The 13,203-nt window shown below is 34.7% G+C and overlaps 1 protein-coding gene across 2 annotated transcripts in view; it reads left to right on the forward strand.

The window, feature by feature from the left end:
* The window catches only part of LOC143248604 (dihydropyrimidinase-like), a 41,705-nt gene that overhangs the window by 16,623 nt on the left and 11,879 nt on the right, over positions 1–13,203 (forward strand). For both annotated transcript variants that reach the window (XM_076497101.1, XM_076497100.1), the window contains exons 9-15: positions 3,070–3,190; positions 4,157–4,313; positions 4,520–4,661; positions 4,953–5,036; positions 8,289–8,468; positions 9,258–9,344; positions 11,349–11,538. In XM_076497101.1, coding sequence (XP_076353216.1) covers positions 3,070–3,190; positions 4,157–4,313; positions 4,520–4,661; positions 4,953–5,036; positions 8,289–8,468; positions 9,258–9,344; positions 11,349–11,538 — 961 coding nt within the window. The remainder of the gene's footprint in view (positions 1–3,069; positions 3,191–4,156; positions 4,314–4,519; positions 4,662–4,952; positions 5,037–8,288; positions 8,469–9,257; positions 9,345–11,348; positions 11,539–13,203) is intronic.

The following is a 13,203-nucleotide window of genomic DNA, read 5'->3' on the forward strand; positions in this document are numbered from 1 at the left end:
GTAAGAATTAACAAAACCCCACCTTCAACAATTAACAACCTAAAGAGACATATCTGTAAGAACTAACAAAACCCCACCTTCAACAGTTAGTAACCTAAAGAGACATATCTGTAAGAACTAACAAAACCCCACCTTCAACAGTTAGTAACCTAAAGAGACATATTTGTAAGAACTAACAAAACCCTACCTTCAACAGTTAACAACCTAAAGAGACATATCTGTAAGAACTAACAAAACCCTACCTTCAACAGTTAACAAACTAAAGAGACATATCTGTAAGAATTAACAAAACCTCACCTTCAACAGTTAATAACCTAAAGAGACATATATGTAAAAACTACCAAAACCCCACCTTCAACAGTTAATAACCTAAAGAGACATATCTGTAAGAATTAACAAAACCCCACCTTCAACAGTTAATAACCTAAAGATACATATCTGTAAGAATTAACAAAACCCCACCTTCAACAGTTAATAACCTAAAGATACATATCTGTAAGAATTAACAAAACCTCACCTTCAACAGTTAATAACCTAAAGAGACATATCTGTAGCTGATCTAAAGAGGCAAGGTGTAAAAAAAATGCTTGAATTTCAACAATTAGTAATATAAAGGAACACATTTCTAGCTGATGTCAATAGGGGAGCAGTAAGAGAAGTGGACAAACAAATACTAAATTAATGAAACGGAGCTCTAAACATATATATATATAAAGAGAGAGAGTATGGTGAGCTCTAAACACACATATATATAAAGAGAGTATGGTGAGCTCTAAACACACATATATATATATATAGAGCTCATATGGTGAGCTCTAAACACATATATATATAAAGAGAGTATGGTGAGCTCTATGGTGAGCTCTAAACACACACATATATAGAGAGTATGGTGAGCTCTAAACACACATATATATAGAGTATAGTGAGCTATAAACATACATATATATATAAAGTATGGTGAGTTCTAAACACATATATATATATATATATATTATGGTGAGCTCTAAACACACACATATATATAGAGTATGGTGAGCTCTAAACATATATATATAGAGTATGGTGAGCTCTAAACACACATATATATAAAGAGAGTATGGTGAGCTCTAAACACACATATATATATAGAGAGTATGGTGAGCTCTAAACACACATATATATAGAGTATGGTGAGCTATAAACACATATATATATATATATATATATATATATATATTATGGTGAGCTCTAAACACACACATATATAGAGAGTATGGTGAGCTCTAAACACACATATATATAGAGTATAGTGAGCTATAAACATACATATATATATAAAGTATGGTGAGTTCTAAACACATATATATATATATATATATATTATGGTGAGCTCTAAACATATATATATAGAGTATGGTGAGCTCTAAACACACATGTATATAAAGAGAGTATGGTGAGCTCTAAACACACATATATATAGAGAGTATGGTGAGCTCTAAACACACATATATATAGAGTATGGTGAGCTATAAACATACATATATATATAAAGTATGGCGAGTTCTAAACACACATATATATATAGAGTATGGTGAGCTCTAAACACATATATATAGAGTATGGTGAGCTCTAAACACACATATATATAAAGAGAGTATGGTGAGCTCTAAACACACATATATATATAGAGAGTATGGTGAGCTCTAAACACACATATATATAGAGTATGGTGAGCTATAAACATACATATATATATAAAGTATGGTGAGTTCTAAACACACATATATATATAGAGTATGGTGAGCTCTAAACATATATATATAGAGTATGGTGAGCTCTAAACACACATATATATATAAAGTATGGTGAGCTCTAAACATATATATATATAGAGTATGGTGAGCTCTAAACATATATATACAGATTATGGTGAGCTCTAAACACATATATATATATAGAGAGAGTATGGTGAGCTCTAAACATATATATATATATAGTATGGTGAGCTCTAAACACACATATATATAGTATGGTGAGCTCTAAACATATATATATATAGAGTATGGTGAGCTCTAAACATATATATATAGAGTATGGTGAACTCTAAACATATATATATATATATAGTATGGTGAGCTCTAAACACATATATATATATAGTATGGTGAGCTCTAAACACTTATATATATATAAAGTATGGTTGAGGTGATGGCTGCCTGCTTATCTGATCCATTTGATATATTGCTAGTTGTAAAAACAATTTTCTTTAATGACTTCCGACAATAATTCAAAGGATAACCCATTCATAATTATCCTTACATATTCACTGAGTTCGTGCAGGGACTAGTTACAATACTCAGTAAATTTTAACAGTATTAAGTTATTAGCTTGTAGTAAGAAGATGATTGTACTGTTTGTACCTTATCCACTGAAATGTCCTGATATTATTATAATCTGTTCACATATGCTTTAATGACCACTTCTATGTTCTATAATACTCCACATCTTGTATTAAATCTGCAGTTCTTGGTAAATTTTACAACCATCTCTAGGCTGTGTCATATCTCACATCTTGTTTTCATAGATCAGTAACTGGTACGTTTAATAACCACCTCTAGGTTGTGTCACACTTGTTTTCATAGATCTGTTATTGGTAAGTTTAATAATCACCTCTAGGTTGTGCCACACTTGTTTTCATAGATCAGTTATTGGTAAGTTTAATAATCACTTCAAGGTTGTGTCATACTTGTTTTCATAGATCAATTACTGGTAAGTTTAATAACCACCTCTAGGTTGTGTCACACTTGTTTTGATAGATCAGTTATTGGTAAGTTTAATAACCACCTCTAGGTTGTGTCGTACTCGTTTTCATACATCAGTTACTAGTAAGTTTAATAACCACCTCTAGGTTGTGTCGTACTCGTTTTCATAGATCAGTTACTGGTAAGTTTAATAACCACCTCTAGATTGTGTCACACTTGTTTTCATAGATCAGTTATTGGTAATTTTAATAACCTCCTCTAGGCTGTGTCATACTTCATCTCTTGATAAACTTAAATTTTGTGATGCTCTACTTATTGGGTTTAGGTCGAGGCTGAAGCCACCTTCCGTGCATCTGTGTTGGCAAATCAGGTCAATTGTCCACTCTTTATTCTACACGTCATGAGCCCAAGTGCTGCCAAAGTGATTGCCAAAAGAAGAGAAGAAGGTTTGGTATATGTTCTCGTGTGGTTTAGAAATAATTTTATCTATTTTACAAAATGTTTAACATGATATCAATTTAAGAATGTTGGAATGTTTTTTGAAGTTCACACTAGCAAAGTACTTTAAACTAACCACATTATCTCATACAGCAGATGGTAACCGACTTCCACTTGGATTCATTCACTAGTAGTGACAACTACTTTCTCTAAGTTCGCTTATTCTTGTTCTTGGTAGAACTATTTCTGCGTCAAACAGCGCCTCATAGGCCTTGCGATAGTTCCCTACTTTTAGCAAATTGCTAACTTTTCCTTGTTACAGATAGAGTTCAATAGCCTAGAGACAAGTAATATTAGGTGTATAATAAGTCATGAATTTACCTTTCTCTCTGTCAAACAAAATTTGTTTTTGTAATGAAAACACTACCATCATTCTCTCTTGTAACTCATAAAAGAGTTGACCCTCGACCTTCTCGTTCGTGGACTCGTGGTCACCCGTACTGACCTATTGTCATCTGTTGTTTGGTTGCTGTTATGCCTAAACCTACGCAGTGAGTTGTGTCAACACGAATATCGAAACCAGGTTTTTAGAATTATTAGTCTTCAGTGTCACCACTGAGCCTGAATAGCTATATTTATTTTTAAATTTAAAACACGCCAGGAAGTAATGGGTCTAACGGAGATATTGTTCGCATCTTTCTTTGAATTTCTTAAAATATAACTCACATGTTATTGGGGAGGAGGGTATGAGTGAAACGTCATGTAATTTGGTGGATGAACAGTTTGGAAAATGTGTATAGATATTCGATAAAACCCGCTAGTAATTCTAGGGTTAACTTTCTGTATGTGTGGTACGCATTGAACTGATGTATCGTACAAACGTTTTTCTTCATTTTCCTTTCCAGAAAACTTTCTGACAACGAGAGTGTACCTCCTACCCTCACAGTGATGCTGATTCTTACTTTATCTTTTAGGATGTCAACTTTATGCTGACACGACAGCAGCTGCACTCGGAACTGACGGTTCACATTATCTAAACGCATGTTGGCGTCATGCTGCCGGTCATGTTACAGTTCCACCCCTTTGCACAGACCCGTCCACTCCAGTGGATTTGATGAACTTACTGGGAAGGTAATTTTTGATAATTTAAAACCAAAAATCCAACCCTCATTATAAAAAAAGAAAAAAATCGATTCTGTTTAGTTTTCCAGTGCTAGATGTTTATTTTAAGGCTAACAGTTATTTCTTTTCTGGTTAGTTTTCTAGTACCAGATATTTATTTTAAGGCTACACGTAAATATTTTGATCACTGTTTTAATACAACTTGTTTCCGACAGCGGAGATATTCAAATCACTGCCAGTAACCACTGCACCTTCTCAGCCAATCAGAAGGCTTTTGGACAGAGTGATTTTACAATGATTCCTCACGGAGTAAACGGGATTGAGGAAAGAATGTCAATTGTGTGGGAAAAGGGTGTGGTAAGTTTGACGTCAGCACTCGAAGAATGGGTGAAACCCTGGTTCTTATGTTTATAAAATAAATTATAACAATCATGTTAAAGACAGATAACAGTATTTATATGATAAAACAGACTGTTAAACTCGGGTAATCATGTTTACATGTGAAAACAAACTGTTAAAACTTAGGTAATTATATATAGATTGCAAGGAAACTAAATTTACGTCCAACTTTTATATGTCTTTTGTTTATTTATTTGAATTAAAAGTCTTGTTATAACAACACGTTTTCTTTCTTTTCACCTAAATAAGGTAATGGGAAAACTGGATCCCAGCAGGTTTGTGGCTGTAACTAGCACTAATGCAGCCAAAATCTTCAACATCTACCCACGGAAAGTAAGTTTTTTCAAAAATAAGTTGAACAAGTTTGTTAATAATCGTTTGATAAACATACAAGAAACTGAAAAATAGCATTAAGTGATGGAGTGTAAAACCCTAGTATGGATAATGTGTTTATTTGATGATACAAGGTTCGTGTTACAATTTCTTCGCTACCTAAAAATCATATATATATATTTTTTAATTTCGCGCAAATCTACACGAGGGCTATCTGCGCTAATCCTCCTTAATTTTGCAGTGTAAGACTAGAGGGAAGTCAGCTAGTCATCACCACTCACCGCCAACTCTTGGGCTACTTTTTTTACCAACGAATAGTGGGATTGATCGTGACATTATAACGCCCCCACGGCTGGGAAGGCGAGCATGTTTGGAGTGACGGGGATTCGAACCCGCGACCCTCAGCTTACGAGTCGAATACCTTAATCACCTGGCCTTGCCGGGTCGTAAAAATCAAATTTACAAAATTCCAAACCATAATCATGCTCAGCCTAGTGTTCTTTAAGACTTGCGTATTACGATAAATAAAGCAGTCAGCTAAAAGATTTAAATAATTGTCCAATCAGCTGGTGGAAACCTTGTTGATAAGGGTCAGTGTAAATTAAAATAACTGAAACTGTGATAACTGATGAAAACCTTGTTGATCGAATTTTCGTTATTGGACTTTATTTTGTGGATTACTAAATGTATCAGCAATGAAAACAAGCAATAAATTATTATCCAAAATTAGTTTACAACATCTAGAGCATCTGTGGTATATGTTTCTTATGGAACGTTACAATATTATGTGGCCTGAAATTATAACTAATATTACTGCTAACTTTTAATGTGTATACAATTTGACTCCTAGTTTAGTTTGTAAAGTTTACTCTGCGGTTCTTTCCTTTTTAGTTCGGCCCGGCATGACCAAGCGTGTTAAGGCGTGCGACTCGTAATGTGAGGGTCGCAGGTTCGCATCCCCGTCGCGCCAAACATGCTCGCCTTCCCAGCCGTGGAGGCGTTACAACGTAACGGTCAATCCCACTATTCGTAGGCAAAAGAGTAGCCCAAGAGTTGGCGGTGGGTGATGATGACTAGCTGCCTTCCCTCGAGTCTTACACTACTAAATTTGGGACGGCTAGCACAGATAGCCCTCAAGTAGCTTTGTGCGAAATTCAAAAACAAACAAACAAACAAACAAACAAAACCTTTATATATATATATGCAAAAACGGCTCGTTTGGGTTGAGAAAATATTTTACATAGAAGAGCGAACAACGTTACGACCTTCTTCGGTCATCGTCAGGTTCACAAAGAAAGAGGTAACTGACCGGAAGCTAACCACATGTTTGGAAGAGGTTGTGTAACTGAGTGTCGGAATGTAGAGGGCGGTGTTAGATGTTTGAATATATAATTTTACTTATTTTATTATATTAATATAGGTATAAAGGCGTTCCTTTATATTGGTTTATTTTGGGTTTAAGTTGTTGTATAAGTAAGGCTTCTTTAATTTTGCGTTTGTTTATGTTTGTTTCTTTATTTAGTATTTGAGTGTTTTCTATGGGTTATGTTGTGTTTATTTGACTTGCAGTGTTCGAAAACGTGTGAAGCTGACTTTTTATGTTCTTTGAATCTGGTTTCCATTTTTCTACTTGTTTCTCCAATATAGAAGTCGTGGCAGTTATCACATTGTATTTTGTAAATAATGTTGGTGTGGTGTTTGTCAGTGTAGTTTTTACATAGTATAGATCTCAGTTTTGTGCCTGGTTTTTGAATAAATTTGGTATTAACTGGAATGTCATATTTTGTAACTAGTTTTTGTCAAATGTTGGTTATTTGTCTGCTGATGTTGGGAATATATGGTATGCAGCAGTATATGGTTTCGTGATTTTTTAAATCGTGGGGTATATTTACTTTAGTTGGTTCGTTTTGCTTTCTGTCTAGGTGTTTATAATGTTTTCTGCGGTTTGTGGAGGAAACTTATTGATGTTCATGAAGTATTGTTTTATTTTGTCTAATTCGTCGTTAATTTTATCTGGCGAGGATAGTTTCATGTCTGTGTTTATTTGGTTTCTTAGTATATTGAGTTTTTGTTTTGTTTCATGTGCTGAGTCCCAAGGAATGTATAGTCCAGTATGGGTGATTTTTCGGTGGATTTCTGTTTTGAATTGTGTATCGGTTCTTGTAATTATGAAGTTAAGAAATCATATTTGATTGCTTTCTTCCTGTTCACATGTGAAGTTAATGTTGGGATGTATAGAGTTAATGTGATTGAAAAAATTAAGTATGTGTTCTGTAGATTTGAATCCTGCAATCGTGTCATCTACATATCTGTACCAGTATAGTGGTGGATGTAATGCTGTGTTAATTGCTTGTATTTGAACTTGTGTCATAAAAATATTGGCTCGAACTGGTGATACTGGGTTGTCCATGCTTAGGCCATTTGTTTGTATAAAACCTTTTTAGTTTTTTTCTGGCGGGGATCTTTCTTGTTTCACCAAAATTTCAAGACCTTTTTTTCTCTCTCATTTTCATGCAAGCAGGCACATTTATGTGTTTTACTGTAGACAGTTGGCTATAAAATAGAGCTAAATTGCTGTTACCCTAGTCACATATTGTCCTGGGTCACTCTACTGTGGTGTCACGAGTTTTCTCGCGGAGAAGCTTACTCTAGTATATATAATTTGAATACACTATGAAGGTATTAGCAGTTGCCTCAGCCATTGGCAAGTCTGATGATACCTTGAGCTTATAGTTTCCGTCTTTTGCTATGAGAGTTTATAGACGTGAGTAAGGCATGTACACTTAAAGAGATGGCGCTATTACATTTTTCATATTGTTATTGTATTCTCTAACACTGGACACCTTATCGCAGAATATCATAACAAAAAGATAGAAGATTCATCATTCTCGTTCTATGTCTTAAAGGCGCTATCCTATCGTCCAATACACTCGTTTACTTTGACTGCTTTTTGTTTAAAATAAAGATTGCTTTGAACATTATGTACATTGTATCCAGTCTCAAGCTTAGTCGAAACAGTAGAATACACTCCAGGCTACATATCCTGGCGATCCTCTTGGTATTTGTGATTACCTGAACAGGAAGTCAGTACAACTAATGACACCATAGGGTAATAAGTTGTCCGAGGGGAAACTAAATAGTGAGCAAATGAAAGTTGAGTTTACAAAGTTAATTAACAAATTAAACACGACACTGATTTTTAAGGATTGTCTAATTTGATACACAAGAGTTAAATCTTCTATATACGCATAGGGCCGAATCCAGGCTGGATCAGATGCAGATGTCGTTGTTTGGAATCCGGAGCAAACACGTGTTATCTCTGCCAAAACCCATCACTCTCAAGCAGACTTTAATATATTTGAAGGAATGAAGTGCCATGGAGTGGCCGATGTTGTGATAGCTGGTGGAAAGGTTGTTGTGGACCAGGGTCAGGTAACCGTTGGTCAGTGTAAATTAAAATAACTGAAACTGTGATAACTGATGGAAACCTTCTTGATCAGGGTCAGTGTAAATTAAAATAACTGAAACTGTGATAACTGATGGAAACCTTCTTGATCAGGGTCAGTGTAAATTAAAATAACTGAAACTGTGATAACTGATGGAAACCTTGTTGATCACGGTCAGTGTAAATTAAAATAACTGAAACTGTGATAACTGATGGAAACCTTCTTGATCACGGTCAGTGTAAATTAAAATAACTGAAACTGTGATAACTGATGGAAACCTTCTTGATCACGGTCAGTGTAAATTAAAATAACTGAAACTGTGATAACTGATGGAAACCTTCTTGATTACGGTCAGTGTAAGTTAAAATAACTGAAATTTATGCGGTATATGGAATTGTTACGTTAGGTAGGGAATGTGGATATCTTGAATACGTACAAATATTTTAAAGTAATGTATCAGAACAGGTCATAATAACTGTTTTAGGAATCTGCTTAAAAATGTTAAATAAAAAATGATTTAATTCTGTTACATTACAAGCTTATTTTTTAATAATTCGATTTATCTTCACAAAATTTACACAGGTTGAGAAAGTACTTAGGTTTAGCAATGTCACATTATACTTTTTAATGTGAATGGAAGACAGACAAGTTAATGGCTGTTCAGAACATGATGATTAGTTCAGGGATTAGTTTAGAGAAACTTGAACTTTCTCATTGATATATTTTGTTTGTTTACAGTTATAACTATCATACGTTAATATATTGATTTTTCCAGTTGCAAGTGACAAAGGGAGGGGGAAAATTTGTTGAAACACCACCATTTTGTCCACACATCTTCTTCTGCGTGCGAGCAAAGGATAAGGTAGGAGTCTAACCAAGTCTGTTGTCAAACAGTTTAACGAAGCAAATAACTAAACATTTAATTTAGAAAATATTAATTATCAATAACTTTTGATCAAAGCAAGCTATCTTCATCGGTCAGAACTAAAAGTAAGTTGTATATACTGGTATGACTTGAAGTATGTAGTGTCATAATACAAAAAATTAAAATTGTTACAGTATATCCATTCAACATTTGTTTGGTTTCCTTATTATTATCCACATTCATGGCAATAATCCCAATAGTACTTCACTCTTTAACACTTTGTTAAGCAAATCAATAACTTCTTTCATTTACTTGCTGTTTTAAGATAAAATGTCTTATGAATGGATGACATACAATATTGGAAATGATTAAGGAGACACACAGGTGATGCACATACAACAGTCACAAACAATGGGCAGTTACACCTAAGTGGTAAATTTATTAGCACTGCCATATATTATTATTACATAAAATACTAAAGTGAAGTGAGTAAGTTCTACAATGCTACACTGTTTTGTACTTACTTTAAACAGAGTCGTACATATTGTTTTTATGTTATCATAAGATTACCAATGAATTATTCTTATAAATGTTTTATATTACTTCCCATAATTCAGTTTAATTATCGTTTCACTTCCTCAGTTTCCATATAACTTTAATAATATCAACAATGGAACTTCGTGTAGGAAAAACCATGATGTGTTCCTTTTTTATATATAAACCTTCTAAGTATCGTTTCACCACATATGTTGCATAACTGGTCCAGTGTATAACTTACACTTCTATTAATATCCCAACATGCTTCATTCCAGTGAAGTATATTGACTGTAATACTAGTTTTCTCTCTTCCAGCTTTGCTCATCCATTTTTACTGTTGTCAATAACCCTATAGCACGGTTAAAGTTATTTTAAAACATTTTGCTTTCCTAAATTTCTAGGCTACAGTCACACCAAACTAAAAACCGCTTACCATAGTAAGTCAGTTATATGAAATGGTTTGGTTTGTTTCGAATTTCGCGCAAAGCTACACGAGGGCTATCTGCGCTAGCCGTCTATAATTTAGCAGTATAAGATTAGGGAGAAGACAGCTAGTCATCACCATCCACTGCATACTTTTGGGCTACTCTTTTACCAAGAATAGTGGGATTGACCGTCACATTATAACGCCCCTACGGCTAAAAGATCAAGCATGTCTGGTGTGAGAGGGATTCGAGCCCGGGACCCTCAGATTACGAGTCGAGTGCTTTAACCACCTGGCCATACCAGTCTTATGAAATGGTCTTATTGTAAACATTAGCCTTTCGATTTGGGTATATCTTTTTTTAAATATCCACTGAGGTCACTTCCTGTTGATATGTATATTAATATCCTGGATACAACATTCACATCGGTACTTAGAACTAGACCATTGACAAGGTTTGTAGATGGTGTTTAATATCACTTTTGAGAGAGTTTAGACTTTCTATCTGGCCTTTTATGTTATGAACAGTACTAGTTTCACACACTCTTTTTAAAGTTTTCACAAATTTCTTAATGAAGGAAGAAATATTATATCAGTTTGTCACATGTAGCGTTCAAACAAAACTATACTTTTTCAATATTTCTGCCCATGGGACCACGAGTGTATTTACAATATTACTAGTGGAAATAGTTTGATTGTCTGTACTTTTATAGACATTATCTTGGTGAGGCACACTGTGATTGGTTGGATGACAGTCAAGCAGTGTTAACTATTGACACGTTCCTTTTCATACAATACAATAGACAATAGTTCAGTAATTTTGTAGTTTATAGCCAAATACAATAGACAACAATTCAGTAATTTTGTAGTTTATACCCGCAATTTTTCCGATAATGTGTATTCGGTTACAAGAAATCTTGTATCACATTGTAGACGGTCATATTTACAATTGTAAGACAACTGATCTGGAGGTGTATTATTGTTCAACCTTCTGTATTACAAGTATTTAGTCAACTTAAAAATGCTTTATCATTTACCAGGCATGCCAACCTTTCAAAGTTGAAAGAGAACCATATGAAAGCGTTGCCGTTGAAGATGACTTTGAAGGAGAGACTCCAGATGAAGCTGTCGAGGTAACGGAGATAATACCCCAGCCTTCGGAATTCTACTCTCGCCCCCTTACCCGAAGTGGGGTTCGTAACTTGCAGGACTCAACCTTTAGTCTTTCTGGTAAGTCCTCCAGAAATGATTAAAAAAAAAGACTACTGCAATTGAAACATTAAGCATTTTATGTTTATTAAGCGTACAAACAAAACACGCACACACTGACTGATATTGCTATTACATTAAGCACATTTTAAAACAATTATTAGATACGGTTAGCGCTAAGTCTGCGTTTTACACTAAACTCACGCAGGATATTCTACACTAAACTGTTAGGGTAATTGCACTATCACTAACTGTACAAAATGTGACGTAACTTGAAATAATAAAAAATGTAGATTTATCGTATGTTATTGTTGAGCTGTTCTTAGCATGACTGAAATGTTGAACAATTACTTTTCATGGTGGCTCTGAGTGAAACATGATTAACTTTTTAAAGTCCACGAAATAATGTAAGTGAACTCTTCCGGAACGTCAGTGGGGTAGGGTACTTTTGTTTGTTCTTGTATAAAACACTCTTATTTTTAAATTATGTATTAATTCTAAGAGTTATTACAAACTAATATGTGTGTGTGTGTCATATAACTACTTTGGTTTGGTTGCTGTTTAGCACAAACCTACACATTATGAGCTTCGCCCACCACAGGTATCGAAAACCATGTTGTTTTCCCCATTTTGTTAAATTGTTTTGTAGATTATTTTCACCAGTAAAAATCTATTTTTTTTTTGCAGGTGGGTAAATGTGTTAGAGAGCTATAACATGAAGCTTAATATTGTTTAATAATTGTTATCTAGATTTTTAAAAAGTTCGAACCAGTAAACGTGTAAATAAACACCATTTAATTTCAACCCTAGATGCTGAATCATTACCTAAGATGGTCAGTAGGGTAACTCGTACGTTCTAAGTTTATCGGGAAAGAAGTCCCTTTAGTGAGTCAAATGTGGTGTAAAATGACGTGGAAAGTTATAAAAAGGGGTAGGAGAGGAGGTTTGGAAAAAGGTTCACCATCGTTTGAAATCAGGAGTAGCACTGTACAAATGAATTGTTCATACACAATGTTATCTGACACAAATACCTAAAAAAGGTCTCAGTAGAAGAGCCAAAATATTGTCTCCTTTTCTTTCAACAGTCAGTTGCAATTTCTACTCATATATATATATATATACACACTACATGGTTAAAAGTATGTGGACACCCGCCATCACACTCATATGTGCTTGTTGAATGTCCGGTTCCAAAACCATGGACATTAACGAGTTCGGGCACTGTCTCGCAGTCGGTGTTCCACTTCATCCCAAAGGTGTTCGATGGAGTTGAAGTCAGGGCTCTGTGTAGGCCATTCAAGTTCTTCCACACCAATCTCGGCAAAACATGTCTTTATGGACCTCGCTTTGTGCACAAAACAAAAAAGGGCCTTCCTCAAACTGTTGCCACACAGTTGAAAGCACACAATTATCTAAAATGTCATTGTATGCTGTAGTATTAAGAATTTCCTTCACTGGAACTAACGAGCCTGGCCCAAACCATGAAAAACAGCCCCAGACCATTATTCCTCCTCCACAAAACTTTACAGTTGTCATTATGTATTCAGGCAGGTAGCGTTCTCCTGGCATTCGCCAAACTCAGATTAGTCCGTCAGATTGCAAGATAGTGAAGCGTGATTCATCACTCTAGATAACGTGTTTCCACTGGTCCAGAGTCTAATAGCGGTGTGTTTTACATCACTCTAG

Source organism: Tachypleus tridentatus, chromosome 4 (genome assembly GCF_004210375.1).
Source record: "Tachypleus tridentatus isolate NWPU-2018 chromosome 4, ASM421037v1, whole genome shotgun sequence".
Lineage (NCBI taxonomy): Eukaryota > Metazoa > Arthropoda > Merostomata > Xiphosura > Limulidae > Tachypleus > Tachypleus tridentatus.